Source organism: Gouania willdenowi, chromosome 6, assembly GCF_900634775.1.
Source record: "Gouania willdenowi chromosome 6, fGouWil2.1, whole genome shotgun sequence".
In the NCBI taxonomy this organism is placed as follows: domain Eukaryota; kingdom Metazoa; phylum Chordata; class Actinopteri; order Blenniiformes; family Gobiesocidae; genus Gouania; species Gouania willdenowi.
In genome coordinates, this window is record NC_041049.1 from 61,181,494 (window position 1) to 61,200,634 (window position 19,141).

Here is a 19,141-nt window from a genome sequence, read left to right on the forward strand (position 1 = left end):
CACTTCACAGTTATATATATATTTTTAATTAAATTACCGTAGTCTGAATGTAGAAGCTTTTATTCACAACAAACAATCCATAAAGTAATTGTGTCAATCATTCTATTCCAAGAGAAATCCTAACCTTTGCATTAAATATTAAAGGAAAGTTGCTTTTCCGGAGAAACACCCAGTGTATTGTGTATCAGTGTAATAATAATGAGTATAAACTGACTCCTCCTTTGTAACTCCAAATCTTGAATAATTTATTGAAGCTGTACAGTTACAGCGGTCATACATTGCTGCGTTTCCATTAAAGGATTCACGGTGAGGAAAGTGGAACATTATTCATTTAACCTCTGAGGAATGTCACTTTAAACAAGGACCAAGCCTAAAATCATGCTGGGTTTCATATTGTAAGTAGTATATACTGTATATATATATATATTTTTTTTTTCAAATTTATTTTTAGTATTGTGCACCTTCTTCTTCTTTGTATGCAAAGTAGACAGTGACAGGTCCAGCACTGGTGTGCACGCTTTCAGTGGCTCCGACCACCATCCAACACCCGATGCCATAGGCCACACATGGGATTCCTGCAAAAACACAGAATTACAGATAAAGTTTCATTGTACAGCAGTGATTCCCAATAAGGGGCACGTGAACGTGTTGCTGGGGTTATGTGGAAACATTTATCAGGGTTGGGGTCAATTACAATTGTAATTGCGTATTTGCTAATTCATAACAATTATGATGCAATTATAATTATAATCGTAATTGAAAACAATCTGTCGCTGTTGTAATCGTAAATGAATTGTAATTTAGTTCAGATAATTGACTTAGTAATTTTAATTGGCATTAACATTTTATAAAAAATTGTCATTTGCAATGTACTGTATTTAAATGCTAAACTGGGAAACCATGTTATAGTTCTATGGTTTACACATAATACTATGTAGTAAACCATTATTAAAACATGTTTCATAATAAGTTTATCGTTAGTTCTCTTGAGGATCATTGTACCTTTTTTATTTTTTTTAAGTTGAAATCGAGGTGTATACTGACAGAAAAAAGGCTCTGAAGCCACATAAAAAATATTAATAAAAATAATAATAATTAACAGCGCTGGCAGTACAGTGTTGTTTATATACATATTATAAGTGACACACGCACACAGACAAAATACCTTCATATTTACCTCTGTAAGTTAGTGTGTGCCTGTGTCCGCAAATATTACTTTAGGACCTATTTTATGCAAACACTTCAAGGCAGGGTTGCGGTCAATTATAATTGTAATTGCGTAGTTGATAATTAAATACAATTATGGCGTAATTATGATTGTAATTGTTATAAAAAAAATCTGTTGCTGTCGTAATTGTATTTAAATTGTAATTCAGTTTAGATAATCGACTTTACAATTGTAATTACCATTCAAATTCTACAAAAGACATCAATTATGATTTAATGCAAAACTGAAGGAACCATGTTACAGTTCTATGTACAGTTCTACCATTTGGAACGCGGTTGCAAATCCCATCCGTGGGACCAGGGGCATCTGTGGAGCCCCTGGGCCAGGCAGGGTGCCTCGTCCCTGGGGTAGAGTGCTGGCTGGTGGGGCCTGAAGTGGGTGGTGGTCCCCCTAGTTAACAATTATTAAAATATGTTTCATATCAAGCTTTCCCACATTTTAGCATTTAAAAAAAATTGAAATTGAGGGGTGTACTGACACAAAAAATATTAAAACCTATATTTTCATTGATTAGGAAGCTTAACAAGGTAACCAATATATAGGAAATAAATTAGATGATATTTGTTTTTAGTGTATTTTACAGCTGATTTAGGACCCATTAGCATTAGAGATGCTAAGAGAAAGCTAACACAAGAGAAAGGTTAACTTTTATTAGGTTATTTAAATCAGACTCGGTAATTGTGATTGTGACTGAAATGTGTAGAAAGAACGAACACGAAAAAAAAAATCACAATTTCTCTCAAAAAATGACTAAAAACAAATGAGAACGGTGCATGAGAAAACTACAAGGTTGGGGCATCACTGTTGTAGAGATAAGTCCATTACTGACCAAGGTTAATGACTTTCAACATGGTGAAGAACTTGTCCTCTAAGTCCAGGTCGTGTTGTGGAGCTTTGGTGCAGTGGTATTTAATGAAAGGGAAGCAGCCTGTCCTCAGGATGTGATAGTTCACCTCCTGGACTTTCCAGTTAAAGTTTGACAGTCCAAACTGGTCGTTGTGGACGCTGCTGTAGCGGACACAGAAGGAGGTCCATGGAGGGAGCTTTCTTTGTAGAAGGTGCTGAGTCAGCACCTCGGAGGAGGTGGGACGTGGACCTTTATGGCTCAGAGCGCTGGGGAACAGGACGAGCCTCAGCAAGAGGCTGTGGATCCTCCTCAGGAGGTCTCTCATCACTGAGGGAGAGGATCAATCTCCAAGCTGTGGATTCAGACACACGCACACGCAAAAAAAATGTAGGATCAATTAGTTTAAAATGGCAAATAATGGGTATGACAAATTGTGAATGTGGTTAAATTGGCAAAAATAAGCATGTAATATGGCAAAAAGAGGTTAAAAGTGACAATGGCCATGTTTACATGGGAGCTATAATTCCTATTTAAAGCAGAATAAAACTGAATTCCTCTTTAACCTGACCTTGTAAACACATAATTCCTAATGCTAATTTAATTCCAAATAAGTTGGCTGGTTTCATCCGTTTTTAATAATTCCTCATTCTTGTCAACAGTTTACTTAGTTAATTCCGCTTTAAGTTCATTCGGATCGTTTTGCGCTTGCGCGACTTGCGGCAATGATGCGCTGGTGACGACATAATCCAAGATGGCGGCGGCCCGGACTCCAGCCTACACTATCTGATAAGAGCCTTTAAAGACTTGGATGAAATGAAAAGAGTAGATGAACAAAGGCATAAACATGAGGACTTTCACACAGACTTATTAAACACACACGGACCTCGGTAAACACAGTAAACGGAACAGGCTTCACCAGACGGCTGGCACTAGGACCTGGAGGCGGAGTAAATACAGGCTGTAATATCACCAGTTTATCATTGTACCTGTTGTTAGAGCTACTGTCTTTACCAGGGAGCAAATATTTATTCCTGATTATTGTTTTCCAGAGGTTTACTGGGCTTTTTACCAGTGATTAGTTCATATCTCTCTTCCGCTCCACGGTCCAAACTGACACTGTATGTTATTGTTGAGCTGCTGCTTCAAAACTACAATCAAAATAAAGGTGAAAACAGTTCTCATGTGTGGTGTTCTGTGTTATAGCCGACAATAAAAAGTTTTGTTGTGTGTTTTTCCTGATAGACGTGATACGTCACGTTCTCCCCCTGTCCAATCAGAACCTTCCCAACCCCCAGACCTAAGGCGGAATTAACTAAAGCTGAATAAACCTGTTTTCCATGTAAACCTTGTTCGAGAATTACCATTTCCACATACACACGACGCAGAACACTTTCATTCCGAATGATTTAATTCGGAGTAAATAATTCAGAATTAAAAAACGTCATGTGACCGTGGCCAATAATGGGTCAACATGTGACATTAGGTGGAAAAGTGGTGGAAAGGGTTTATAAGTGCTGTAAATGTCTTGAAAGTGAAAGAAAAAAAAAATTAATTGCAGAAAAGGCATTACAATGTGACAGAGAGGGTAAAAATAAGCGAAAAATGGGTTCAAATTGTTCAAAAAATATTTGAAGTTTCTGGCAACCCCCCACCCAGTGTCTCGCGACCCCAAACAAGGTCCTGACCTGAAGGTTGAGAACCCCTGGAGTAGATGTATGTTTGATGTTCAGATGACTGACTGTTTGGAGAGTGAAACTATTGATCCAGCCACATTTATACAGATCTGCAGGTATTTGTGTGCACCAGTCTCAACTATTATTTTCTTAAAAAATAAATGAACTAATAAATAAGTGCATTCATAAATAAAAATGTCTTTTAACTGTACACACTCGTATTGAACAAGAATTGTCTGTGGTCAAAAGGTGGGTTTACAGAAACAGGACATATTCTGTTATTTTTATGATTATTTTATTTTTGGAGACTTTTTGATTCATCTTAAAACAGGTGTTTCACACTCATTTTAATTTAGGGGCCAAATACAGACCAGTCTTGATCTCAAGTGTGCCACAAATTATAAGCGTCAAAACAAGAAATGTTAACATTAATGTGCCTTACTTTGCACTTCCACGTTTAAATGATGTGAGAAGTATGTAAGGGCACTGACATCATTTAAGCAATAACTTTCATATCACCTAAATTTACTTGATTTTTGTGATATATTTGTATTTATTTTACGTCAACTTTGTGGAAGAATTAGAGAAAAACTGCAGAATTTTGAAAAAAATAAAAAACACTATTTTTTACTTTAAAAATGACTGCCATCATGTGATATAAACATGTGAGCCCTTCGCAAATGTTGTAAAGTTTAACTGAATGTGTATTTTGTGGTACTGCGATATCTACAATCATTTATATTTTACACATTCATTCGTAATGTAATTTTTTTTTTTTACTTTATCCTGCGGGTCAAAATGGAAACTCCAAAGGGCGGGAATTGAGTTTGACATTCAGAACATTCATGATAAAGGTGGCTAGAAACACTTTAAACATTTAAACATGAACCTATTTTAATGTTATTTTTAGCTCCGAAAAGTGTGAAAACAGTCATCACATACCACATGGTTGATCTCACAGCTGCTCCCGATGCCAACGGCCATTCTACGGCTTCATTACGAGTTAAAACACGGTAAATATCATTAAATTGAAGAAAAACAATCCTAATGCAGTTAATGTGACCTGCTGCACCGGCTTCAGTCTTCCGGTGGGAAACACAGCAGCGCTGCTAAAAGTTCCGCTTTCAATCATTTTCTCGCTTTTATTTTTCAAATAAGATTAAAAAAATACTGCTAGCAGTAGTTTTAAATTCTATTAATTTCCCAGGACGTATGAAGCTCAATACAGGACAACAAGGTCATTATCTTAGATTAAAAGGAGTTTTAAAAATGTAAAAAAATAAATTAAATAAAAACTTAAATAAATACAATAACACAAAATAATATAAATGTATTAATAATAATAATAATTATTATTATTATTATTATTGTTGTTTGTTTGTTTGTCTGTATCATATTTGTATATTTTGTAAATATCTATCATATTTGTATATAATTTGTATATTTGTATTATTATTATTGTTAATAATAATAATAATAATAATAATAATAATAATAATAATAATAATAATAATAATCTTACTTTATTTTTCACTACTGTAATGTGTGTGTATCTGATCCTTCTTTTTTAACAATCTTTTACTTACTCTTTTACACTTATTTAATGTTTATTCTTTCTTTTGTCTTTGTCATTTGTGATTTTTCTGAAGTGGCTGTAACGTAAGCATTGATTAACAAAGGAATTCTGATTCTGATTCTGATTCTGAATAATAATAATAATAATAATAATAATAATAATAATAATAATCAGAAGAAGAATATTAATCATAATAATAATGTATTCTTTTGATTCTTAGCCCATTTTTTTCCAGATGAAAACTAACCTTTTTTACGGTTTTGTTTGTCAGGACATCAAAAAGAACAGGTCAGCAATATTAGTTTTGTGCTGAATCACAAGTAGAAAACATTGTACAACCAGAATTGCAAGTACACACTCAATCATAATTTGAAATCTGTGCTTAATTAACATTTTCAACAGAAGGGTGACCATAGGGACTAACAGAATATCAGAAGACAAAGTGTCGGCAAAGGCTGTGAATCTGATTTGGTAGAAAAATAACGTTGCATCTGTTTGATTTATGTGCTCAATCATTACCTCAATGACATGCATTGATCAGCCGCAACAAAATGAATCACTTCTCAGTGTAGTGATTAACACAGTTTATCTGATTCTCATGTTGGTGGCTCAGATCATGTAATATATGGCAGCAAATATACTGTATAATTGGTCCCAAAAGTGTGACACAGGCCAAAATTGTGTTGGCAAAACTTATAATTTCTTAGAGCTATTGATTAGTTGCTAAATTATTTGCTTCCATTTAATTAAATTGTTTTTTAAGCCAAAAATAAAAGCGAAACAATGAGCTGAAGCTAAAAACTACAAAGCATATAAAAGTAAGAGAATATTAAGAAAACCATTAAAAGAATAATAATAACAAAGTATGAAAGTGCAAGTGACAAAAATATCTAAATGACATTTTGTCAAGATCTGGGTCATTTTATGTGTTTTAGTGTTTGTTTAATCAAGCAAGATTAGTAAATTAGTCAAAGTCAAATGTCTGTCTGTTCTAGGGGTTCATTTGTGGAATACTGTTGATAAAGAAATAAAAACGAGTGACACTAATTCTAAAAAGAAAATGACACAATAGTATTTTGGAGAGTTATGTGAAGCAGTAGAAATATGTGTTCTTTGTTATATGTTGTATAATAAAGTACACGTGGGTATATATATTTTTAATTATTATTATCATTTATTTTTCTTGCATGATTTGAAAAAAGGCAACTCAAATGTAATTGTTGCATTTATTTTGTGTGAATTATTGAGAAATGTAACTTGAATGTTATGATTTATGTGAAGCATTTTTGCATCTGCCTGTTTCAGTCTTTAAATTGTGATTTATGTTTAAAAATGTTTTTGTTAGACTGAAACAAACAAATAAAACTGAAATAAAACTGAAACTGAAACTAAATGTGTGTAATCAGTTATTGTGTGACACCTGGTTGTTAATATAATTCTTTATAAGTTAGAATTTTGATCTAGTTAAAGAAAATTAATCATATATCTTTTAGTCGATGTGTTCCATTTTTACTCTGACGTGTGAGTCATAGTCCCTTCTTGTCCTTCAGTCCCTCCTTCAAACATCAAGTAAAATAGGATTCATTACAAATGTTTAATTTGTGAATAATTACTTACGACATTTTTTTGTTTTATTTAGATTACATTAGCTATATTGCAAAAGCAGTAGCTATTCTTCCCTATACATACATGGCAGTTGTGAAGTACAACAAACAAATTAAATAAAATGTACAAATAACATTCACATAGAAAAGAAAATATACCCAAAATAAAACACAATAACCAAAGCATACATAATACACAACAATATTAACTGAAAAACAAACAGAGAAATACAAAAAAAAAAGTAAACTAATAATTGATAAAAAAAATTCATTCATTTTTTTAAACTGATCAATGAATTTGATGAAATGCAGCAGAAATCATGCTTTTTTTTTTTTTAAACAGATGACTGATGGTTGTAGAGATTGAAATTGGTTTGTCCTGCATCTTGGAAGATGATATTTCCTAATGAAGGCCTGACGGATTCTGTGCAAAGGTCATGAGAACTCCCTGGAGAACCTCTGAGAACGCTCTATTAACGACACTGGGAACAAACGAGATTACTAATGATCCCCACGTTGCCAGCTAAGAAACAATCACCTTGTTCCTCTGATCGTGGGAGACAAATGAAAGTTTCAGCAGAAAGCGTCTTCAGTCTTTGGGGGTTGAGCACAGCTTGATTTAACTGTTAAAGCATGGAGAAGTCTGAGAGGATTTGAGTGATAAATATGCTAAATAAGCCTCTGCTTAACAACTTTCAGAGTTTGCAGCGTTTAAAAAGCCAGAGGTGGCATCTTAATCCTGTAAAAGGATTGTTTTCCATCTTCGACTTGAAAAGTTTTACTTTATGCACCTAATCTAACATAGAAACAACAAAGAACAAAACTTAGACACAAAAGCTTTTTCTAGGGGATGAAATATATATTAATATATGAATAGTCAAGGGAAGATAAGATCTACTTTGATATATAACTGTTAGGAGGATTTTTCTGTATTTCTTCATTGGTGGAGTTTGATGTTCAGAGTCCTATCTTTGGAATGTGTCCCAAATGTTCTCTGTAGGATAGAATAGAAATTATACTGAACCATCCACTGTGTCAATGACATTCTAATGACTTGATGACCATACACATATCTATATCTATATCTATATTCAGGACAGGCTACTCTGTGCAGACATAGATTCATTTTAGAATATGTACAACATAAATACACCCTAAATTACGTTTCTGCAATGTGCACATGTGTTTTCTGCTGATTCCTGACCTTCCATTATTACGCAAACCGCTGATATTTGTTCTATATGTAGATTTGGATTAAACCAGACAGTTTTCAATGTTACTTCTGAGCTGAAGACATTGGTTCTCTTTCATAACATTCGTTTTGATGTCTCACTATGGGATATACGCCTTTGGGTCATTCCTCAGAAGCCCAATCTCATTACGCCAATCCTGATTGGCTGGTGAAATGTATTCATCCGCGACAGGTAGTCCCGCCTACTATAAGTAGAGTGGGCAGATGATACAACGCTATTCAAAAACCTCTTCTCACTTGGCGTTATCTCGCGCCTGTAGCTTAACTGTCCACAGGCAGACCCTCTTTTGGAATCCGTCGCCAGATGCTGTTGTTGGATGCTTTTTGCTCTCGATCACACCAGTTCGACCAGTGCTTCCTAGCTCGGTACTGCACTGCTTGATGCACACCAGGTCTGCTTAGGGTGCCTCCGACTGGAACTATCCGGCGGGCTCTCGACGCCCCCGGCTGCTGTCGTCACTGCGCCGTTTTTACGGTAAAGATCCTCCATAGACGGCTGGCACGCCAAGCTAGTAGACCTGTGTGGAGCCCGCGTTGAGGCTCGGTTCCAGCTGGGGATCCCAGCTCGACCTCGCTACCGCTCCTCCACTGGAGGAAGATGTCCTTCGACTGGACTTGGGGGAAGATGAAGATCAGATCTTAACAGAGGAGGAAGAGGAATACGATTCCTTCATTATTCCGGCCTGGGCTCTACAGCCTGTGGCCTCCGTTGCCTCTCGGGATGGAGATGAGGGGAGCACACCAGCTCTAGATACTATATGCCGCCGGCTCTGAGTTCCTTCACCATGTGTGATCCATAAAAAAAAGAGCGAGCTTTGGCCACTCCTTCTCTTCCTGCCGGGACTCCCACCACCGGTCTAGCCTCTTGGTCAGTGTCTATGTGTGATGCTACAGTGAATGCTCGAAATCCTCCCCCTGCTCACAGCCTATTAGGGTGAGCTATGCAACGTTTTTGGGCCGACTCAGGACCTACGAATGTGGGTAGAGATGTCGATTGTCACCGATCTGTGTCTTCGTGTCCAACGCTGCACGGTCCAGACCGCAGGGAAAGCGATGGGAGCCAAATAAGAAGGATGATGAGGCTCTCCGCCTCTGTCTCCCTCGTAAAATCCCAGCTCCATCCCCACCTGTGCGACGCCAAGAAAGACAAGCGTTCATACAGGTTACTTCCCAGGACTCGCATAAACGAGGCATAAATTGTCTGTGCCCCGGCTCACCCCGTCATCCCAGCACTCTCAATCTGGCGAAGGGAGAAAAAGAGAGTGACCTGATCGCTTCTCTCTCCTTCCTTGTCTCAGCTGGAAGCTCTGCGCACTCCAGCTGCACCTGTCCCGCCCCGCTGTCTCAGCATGGTCATTTCGGCTGGTCCAGGAAGCCTTCGGCCTTGGCCCAGGTCAGGAAAAGGAAGAAAGCAGCCTGACATGCTCCCCTCATCTTTTCCAGCGACGCAGCTGGATGTTCCCTGTTCTCCAGCTCCACCTGTTCTGCTTTCGAGAGTGCACCTGAGGGTCTCCTACGCCCACGCCTCCCCATTACCACGGCTTGGCCCGAAGGCTACCAGGAGGAACGGACATTTTCAATGGAGGTTTCCAGCTGTGGATGACCTCATGTGGGCAGAACCCCGTGAGAGGATGATGATCACACCAGAGTGTGCTGGGGCTCTGTGCTGCTGGCGCGCCCCGATTTCCTGACACAAGGGATGCCTATATGGGCACCATCACGTCCAGGAAAGTGGTCACCACGAACCCCAGTCTGACGAGCTGGGGTGAGGTGCACGAGGGGCGGTCTGTGAGGGGTCACTGGGATGTGAGCCTCCAGCGCTCTCACATCAATTATTGGAGCTTTCAGAGGTGTTTCTATCGCTGAGACATTTCCTTCCATTCCTCACGGGCCACCATGCCCTGGTGAGGACGATCAATTTGACCACGGTAGCATACATCAGGGGGATTGCGCTCCCGTCGGTTGCACCTGCTGGTGTGCAGATTGATCCTGTGGGGCTGTGGTCGTCTCCTCTCGCTGAGGGTGATGCACATCCCGGGAGCCCTGAACGCAGGCGCAGACCTGCTGTCCAGGAAGGCACCGATTTACAAGGAGTGGATGCTGTACCCGGAGGTTGTAGAACAGTTGTGGGCCCGTTACGCAGGGGATCTGTTCGCAGCGGAAGGTAAAGCGCAGTACGCACTTTTATTCCCTCACAACACGGGTGCTCCCCTCGGGTTAGACACTCTAGTGCACGATTGGCCGCAGGTGCTGCTCTATGCCTTCCCCCTGTTAGCCTTGCTTCCCCCTACCCTCTCCAGTGTGAGGGAGCACGGCCACAATCTGATCCCGGTGGCTCCGCATTGGCCTGCTATGCACTGGTTGGCGGAGATCTACCGGCTGCTGTGCGCCCGCCCCTGGCAACTCCCGTTGTTCAGGGACCGGCTGTCACAGGCGGAGGGCTCAGTCCTCCACCCTCACCCAGAGCGCTTGGCGCTATGGATTTGGCCACTGAGTGGTGCAATCTGTCAGCCTTGGGACAGGTAGTTTGTGTTTTCGTCCATCAGGGGTCACCTGTGTGGAAGCGAGAGGACTGCCCTTTTCTTCCATACTGCTACTAAGCTGCTCCTATCAGTTTTTAAAAGTGCTTGGATCGGCCGAAAGTAGCATCAGCGGAAAACTCTGTTCCCTCCTCGAGTCTGAATATGTGTAATATTAATAATATAAACACTATTAAAATTAAAGATCTCTGGAATAAAAGTACAATCGCTGTTAGGTAGGAAATATCAACAGACCGAACGAGTTTGTTGACGTTTATATTCCTCTGACCTATGACCTTGCCAGGTCATGCATGCGCAGTTCCAGAGTGTGAAAAGGTTTATTGGAGGGTCACCGGTTCTAATCCAACCTGTGAAATGTTGAGCAACTGGTGCACATTGGCTGCCCACTGCTCCTCAGGAAGTGGTTAGTGCAGAGAACAGATTTTGGTCATGTACCTGTACATGTATGACAATGAAGTCTATTCTTCATCTAACATCATTCTAATGCTTCCTCTGAATCGGAATAACAAACACACAAAAAGGATAGACATGTAAGATCCAGTACGATTATAACACTAATACTTAGGAACACATGTTTATATGACCTTGAGAGGTTGGAATGGAACAAGTGGCTTTGAAGAACAGCAAATTGATGACAAATAGCAAAAGAGAGAGAAGTGTGTGATATATTGAGGAAATGTAAAATTCACTGCTGTAATTACGCTATGTTCATCATGTGCATATCTAAATAAAAAGAAAACAAGAGCTACCCTTATTAATGTTGTCTGTGTGTGATTGTGGTGCAGTCTGTACACAAATCAAATAGAGCAGAGATGGCTGTGCATGTCCTGAGGGTCACTGTGGAGTTTGTATGTGATTAGTGAACATGATGAGGAGGGGGCACATGTGGTAAACTGTTGGGCCTTTTTTTTAATTAACTGCAGAGAGGAACAATTAATGTTTAGAAGACATGCCAAGACAAGAAAAGACAAGAGCTTGATATGTTTCACACACTTTTTTCTTTAAATACAATAACAGGGCTGAACATTTCCTTCCTTCCTGGATGGATGGACTACAAAGCTGCACCAAACATAACAGACGGGTTGTTGTTGTTTTTTTTTTTTAGCTTTGAGAGAGGTTGATTACTTAAAAGTGGCCTATACCTCAAGAGGATAAAACTGTCCCTTGTTCTCCACCACCATTGAGAGAGAAACGGCTCTGCAGATGACTCGTAACTTGCTGTGACAGCCGTGTGTTTGCAGCTGTCAAATACACAACAATTAAAGTGTCCAACCGGGACTTAATTGTGTTTGTAATATGCAGGTCCCTAATGATGGCCAACACTTAAGCCATTAACCACTGCAGCGGCTCCACGGCTGCACTGAAGCAGGAGGCCGGACTTTAAATAAATGTTTGACAAAATAATACAAGTGGCAGATTAACAAGCGTAAACTCAGGCCTAGCGCTAATAAAAGAGCTTCATTGTTTAAGGCCTGGCACCAGGTTGATGAGGTGCTCAAGCATGCATACACATGCATAATGGAAACTGTATGAATTATTAATGTGTTGATTATTTAGGCTCATCAATCAAAATGATAATGAATTCAGCACCTAAACACCAATTGAGCTCGCAGCGTAATTACAGTATTTGGTTGTATTTAACAATAATGAAGAGCAGAACACTGATCTATCTTTGTGATTACTGGAGTCTAATAACTATACGCTCCCAGGTCTCAGCCTGTTTAAAATGCAGAACTTTTTCAATACAAAATAAAAGTAATAAAGTAGTGTTATAATATTTAACACTTATAATTGTCTACATGATTTTAAAAAACAATGCATATGATGCTCAACCAAAAGTTTAAAAACACCTCATTATGATGTGCATCAAAGAGAACACTCAGCTAGTAGATTCTGTACACTATTCTATTTTATTTTTGATTGGGCCTCATAATTAAGAAGGTTACAGGTTATTATAAACCTTCATCCCACTCTGATGCACGAAGTCAGTAACTGTCCACTTTCTTCCAAAGCTCCGTTCACAACAGACTGAGGTCTATTATGTTTTCTAACACCTTTCTATCAGAATCAGCAACAACCACGTCAACACATTTGGTTTTAGTACCAACATCGGATCCTAATCCAACTCTGAAATATTTGCGTGAACCCTTTGTTTTTTGTTATTGTTGCATATAATACATTGGTGATGAATAATAACAAATAGAGGTGGCTCGATACACAATATGAATTATAAAAAATAAAAACAAACTATAGCATTCTGATGTGTAGCAGATAATGTAGATTTTTTTTTTATCTGTCCCCCCCTCGCATCTCGTACCCTCGACTATTGTGATATCTTGTGGCACGATATCCCGTCACACCTTTAATAATTATTAATGAACAGATAAATAGAATACTTACTGTGGTAACAGTAACAACTGGTATTAATTGATAATAGATGTCGCATTAAGGGGTCAAAAAGAGGAAAATCTATTCATTTAACTAGAGAGTATTGGACAATGTCGATATTGATCCGATACAATATCAGCACGAATCATACATACTTTTATTACTTATTCTGTAGTGTGGAATGTTAGAAAAGCCTTGATTAATTGATGTTACTCAAAAAGAAAACAATAGTCAACAATTCAAGTTAACTTCAATTATTTTTTACTGTCAGTATATGATGGGAACAACTGAGGGCGGGGACTAAAACAACAAAAACTTATCGCAGCGCTTATATCGGACATTTTAGACGCAGACCGATAAAATCCGATATTCGTTTTCTGGCTGATATCGGACTGACATCCGATATCTATATCGGATCAGGACATCTTTATTTAAAACAACAAAAAAGCACTAAATAGTAGGGATTTCCTCCCCCAACATCATTTTATGTTGCATAGTCCATATCTCCATGGAAATAAAATGTTTAGGCTACTTTTAATGTGATAAATCACACTATGTATTCCACAAATAAACATCATCTGTGCAAAAAAAGGAATACTTTTTCTACTTCTGTTATTGAGAAAGTACCATATTAGCTTTTAATATGTTGTCCTATCCAACAGCACATATGTCAACCGATATTACATATGACCAATATCGGGGTTGATAATAAGCATTAGTTTAGTCGACTAATTATTTTTGTCATCGTTTTTGTTGACTACATTTTTTTGAGTGACAATAATGACACTACAACTAATTTAAAAAAAATACATGTAAACAAAAACTACATTAAAATGTGTTCATATTTTGGTCGTCTAATAAAAACGAAACTTTTGCGTCACATGGGATGAAATCCAATCTGAACCCATTTGATCATCATGTGGTCTTACGCATCGATCACATTAAATGTGTCTGCGTGTATTCACAAACATGATTAATATCCCATATCATGTTGATCAATGGTAATTTAATGTTGAAAAAAATGCCTAAACTCTTACACCGGATGTGAAATATGATCCCCTGCCGTTCTGTCCAGGGTGTAGCCCCGCCCCCTGGCACCTGAAGGAAGCTGGCGATAGACACCAGCAGACCCCTACCACCCTGAAAAGGAGCAAGAGGATAAGAAAATTAATGTAAATACAATCCGACTTGAACACGGAGTATTTTATTCTGAAAACTGATTATTTTATTATGTGTAGTATTTTCAGTCCCGGACAGGCTTATCTTTGAATATATGCAGCACAGCTCGGCATCTGGGAAAAATAAAAGGTCTGCGTATCTGTTGCAGAGTTCTCCAGCATGACTCAGCAGATATGTATGTGCTGGCAATTGACACATTAACTTTAAAGGAAACCTATCAGCTCCATTGCTGTTCCACATTAGATAGGCAGCAGTTATGGATCTGGTGGAAGTTGGGGGTTAATCTGTATATTATATATAAATATTGATGTCATTTGTTGACTAAAACAAAAAGAACTGAAATAGTTCTGATGACTACATTTTGACCAAAACTACATTGTATTTTAGTATGAACAGAATTTAGCATTGACACTATATCATTTTCAGTTGAGCGTTTTTTGGACGTGTTCTAAAAAGCTGGTGGTGCAGTTGGACGTTCCTCCATGCAGCAATCATCAGAAACAGCTGAGTCATGGCTAGTTGGTCACTCTATGATACAGTATGTTCAGATCAACTGCCCAAACCTGAAGACAGAAGATAAGGAGTCGCAAAAGGCAGTAACAATTCAAAAATGTTCCAATCTCGAACAAAGCAATAGTGAAGTGTTTATTCAGGGGGTCACCAACACGGTGTCTGCGGGCCCCAGGTAGCCCTCATGGACCATGTGAGGGGCCCTCAGGAGCTCTAGTCACCAATGACCATCTAAAATCTGATTTACTTTCCAGGGTTCTAAATCACAAAAATAAATACATATGACAGATGTAGTTAGTATTAAAGGAGACATATCATGCTTTTAAATCCTTTCTTTTTACATATAAATCATACAGTTGTGGTCTATATAAAGCGGAACTGCTATGCTGTGTCTGAATTCCTCATTATTATAGCTCCACAGGCCCCTTTTCTACCCCTTTTCTGATGTGCTTCTGAGAGCAACTCGTTTTGGTGCGGTCTCTTTAAATGCAAATGAGACACTTCATACCCCGCCCCCTCTCCAGGTTGCAGAGGTGACACTCGGTTCAACTCCACCCTGTTTGGCCATTTTTGTAGTTTGAGAGAAGATATACGGTTATGTAGCGGTGCATAAACTTTTTATTCAGAGGTTATTTACAAAATGTCAACAACAGAAGACTTGTCCATCCAGCCTTACATGTTCGAGCCAGAGTCTGACCCGGTGGAGCGAGATGAAAATGAAGATGATGAACCTGCAGAACCCTAACAAGTGAGCAAACACAAGCGCCGAGCTAACGCTAACGAGCTAATGCTAGCGCCAAGCTAACGTCACGAAATGCATTTTTATACAGTCTTTACTGAGACAAAAATGGCAAAATGAAATGACTAATGAAAACTTTAGACTTAAATTAAATCACGTAGGCCATATCATCAAGGATCTAAAACGAGCACACAGCGCTAACATATGGAGACGGTGCAACTGCTAATGCTAACAAAACAATGACAGGGACGTCTTATCATCACACTTTTTAGCGTTATTTACAGCTTACCGAAGTGCTCTGTTCATCATCTCCAAAGATAGAAGGAATTGAACCCTCAATCAGACAAAGTCTTTCAGCAAATCCTTCTTTATACTGGTGGAGGTTGCAGAAGCAGTCATCCTTGAAGTGCTTTGCGCACACAAAAATGACCTTACCCACAGATGTGGGTACATTTCCATGAAAAATAAAACTCAACCAGGCACTTCGAAAAGGTTCTGATGCTGGGAGACATTGTAATGAAACGTGTGGGTTACTACATCCAACAACCCAACATTCCGACTTCGGCATCCTTGAGCTTGGACTACAAAATAAAAGCGAGAAATAAAAATGGCGGATTTCTCAAAGTGTTGGGCCTGGAGTCGATGTCTTAATTTGGCAGTTCTGCTGCAAATACTGTGACGTCATTGTTCAAAAAATGTAATAGAGAATAGAAAAATCGAAACAGATATGTGGCCAAAACAGAATATAAAGATATCAACGGAGCACCTGAAGAGATTAATTTGAACTTTTCTGTACTTCTAAACAATCTAAATATACATCAAAATGCATTTAAAGGCTAAAAAAGTGGATTTAGCATGATATGTCCCCTTTAAGATAAATACTGGAAAATACTCAAATTAACCATCTTTTCATGTTTATTTTAATTCAAACATTGTTACAGTGTTGCTGTATGTGATGTGGCATGTCATATATAATAATATGATATGAACAAAACCCTCTTTTTTTAATTTATTTTTTAACGCAAACTGGATTTTCATTTTATTTCATTTATTGGTTTATTTAACAATAATATCAATACCGAAAATATACCAGAATCAGCCAAAAGGCTATTTTTCATCTGCAGTCCCTGGACAGAATGATTGACATAATTGTAATTTTTTTTACAAATGCTACATGATGATGATTCTCTATGAAAATGAAAGAAATGCATAAATTAGGAGAAATAAAGTGTTTCATGTTGAAACTTAAACATTTCATACATTATTAAGTTACTGCTAACCTTCCTTATTGTCTGACCCTCTAATTAAAGTGAAACTGTGAACATTAAGTATTTAAGAAGCTCTTTTCTAACTGGTAGCCCTTCAGACTATACATATAGTATATGAAGTTGCTCACAGTATTAGAAAGGTTGGTGATCCCTGGTTTAAATCAACCAGCGGTCGCTGAGGTGAGAAGGATCAGCACCTTTTCTTCTTCAGTGGTATCACAAACACAACCTAATTCCATTGTATGGTGACATATGCACAAATTACACTGTTTGCTCTAAATTCAGATTCAGTTTGCCTGGGGCCACGCTGTTTGCCTTCGGTGTGCAGAGAAGTAAAGTTCAGTTATAGATGGTAAATGGCATCATTATAAGTATATTAAGGGGTCAGCCATGGCCGTAGCCTTCTCCTTAAACAGGGCTAATTTTCCCAATAATAACATAATAGCTATGCCCTTTCTTCAAAAGTGGTGAATAAATCAAGAGTGAAAGAGTTGTTAATAACTAAGTGGCAGTGGCTGCCTCCTTTAGCTGTTCCTATTTGTCAAAGTAAGCGCTCCTGCCACTGGATGCAAATTGGTGCCTGCATGTGTGAACCCTGCAGTCCCTGTAACATGAGCGCTTCATCTCCACCAGCACACAGACATGTGACCATCCACAGTCATTATCAAAAAGGTTTCACATTGTTTCATGTGGGATTGAATGTCCTCCGATATATAGTGTTACAGACTGTGGCAATTAAATTCACCTCCGATGAATCTGTCAGTGTTTCATTAAAATGCAAGATAACAGTTCAAAGGCAACATCATATTTATTTTCCTCGTGATTTTCTTACACAGTGGAACAATGACACACACAACATGTATATGCTGAATATCAGCCCTAACAGGAAAATAGATAAAACAAACAAATGCAGTAAAAGAAAAGAGAAAAACACAAAAAATACTCCAAAAACACACACAAAACTACTCAAAAAATGAACAAAACCACAACATTAATGCACAAAATTACTCCAAAAAATATACAAAATTACAGAAAATGACAACAAAAGTACACAAAAAAAGATGAAAAACATGACAAAATGACTTTGCAAACCCACAGTACAAACAAACAAGCAAAATGACAGCAGTAATAAACAAAAAAGACTCCAAAAAACACAAAACGACAGCACAAACACACAATATGACTCCAAAAAAACATATATTTTACAGGAAAAATACACAAAAGGACAACAGAAATGCAAAAATGCATCATGATGAGCAAGACAACAACAAACAGACAGAAAAATACACAAAATAATAAAAACTCTAATGCTCAGATTGCGTTTTTGTGGCCCCATCTGTAATAAAAGTTGCCTACCTCTGCTGTATATTAAGCATGAGATATACATACAAATATTTCCTCTTAAAAGATGAAGACAAACTAATTTTGTGTTGGACGTACATTTATGTTGTGTTTATTTAAATATTTATGTATTAAAAAAAAAAAAAAGCAAAACATCATTTGAAAAAAAAAATTGAATATTTATGTGAAAAGTTAGGATGTAAACAAACATTAGAAAAAAAGATGGAAAAAAACCCAAATATAATATAAAAGAAGATTTAATTTCCAAGTTTTTGACCAATTTTTTTTGCATTGAAGGCGTTCTAAGAGAAACAGTAAAAAATGTGCCATTGGACCCTGTTTTGTAAAGGTAAATAAACATTATTTATTGTGCAACCAAAGTGAGAAAATGGTGACAGTTGGATTAAGTGAATAAAAATGTAACCTTGAAAATATTTCAAACCTGTGCTGTACATCCTCCCACTTACAACAGTTAAGCACTAGGAAAGTCTCCATGTCTCAGGTTGAAACCAGGTCCAGAACAAGGGACCGGCTCCTTCAAACCAGTCAACACTGAAACTCATGCTCTGGTGTCCCATTGTCACTCTGAACAAAGCCGTGGGAAATGCAGGCCTGGATTGAACTACCTGCTTTCTATTGCCTTGCATTTTCATTAAAAGCACTGATGCTGCAGCTGGGGCCCCGTGGCTCCACAATGTGAGGAGCGACTGCAAGGGCAAACATATGTGACCCACTTCTTCCCATCAAATAAAGTAGGCAGCTTTTAGCAACAGGTTTGAATCTAAATTGATGTTTAAGTCCTGACAGGGCTGCGTCTCAAAGAACCTGTCATTAATGTCCCTGCCTCCATTCATGCATGTGCTGTAATATAGTCTGTTCTTAATTATGCTGTCAGTGAATCCCTTCCCATTTTAGGTCAATACTGGAGACAGATTTTTCTTTTTTTTTTATGGCTATCTTTGTTTTATTTTAAACAGGAAAGAAATGGCTTCCGAC

At 38.0% G+C, this 19,141-nt stretch overlaps 1 protein-coding gene across 1 annotated transcript; it reads right to left on the minus strand.

Annotated features, from left to right (window-relative positions):
- Positions 1-447: 447 nt before the first annotated feature.
- Positions 448-4,841, minus strand: LOC114465783 (uncharacterized protein C15orf61 homolog). The gene is made up of 3 exons (XM_028451022.1): positions 4,691-4,841; positions 2,058-2,427; positions 448-575 (listed from the first exon to the last, which is right to left on the minus strand). Exons 2-3 carry the CDS (start codon positions 2,398-2,400, stop codon positions 448-450), a joined length of 471 nt encoding a protein of 156 aa, XP_028306823.1. The 5' UTR covers positions 2,401-2,427; positions 4,691-4,841.
- Between the last annotated feature and the right edge of the window lie 14,300 nt (positions 4,842-19,141).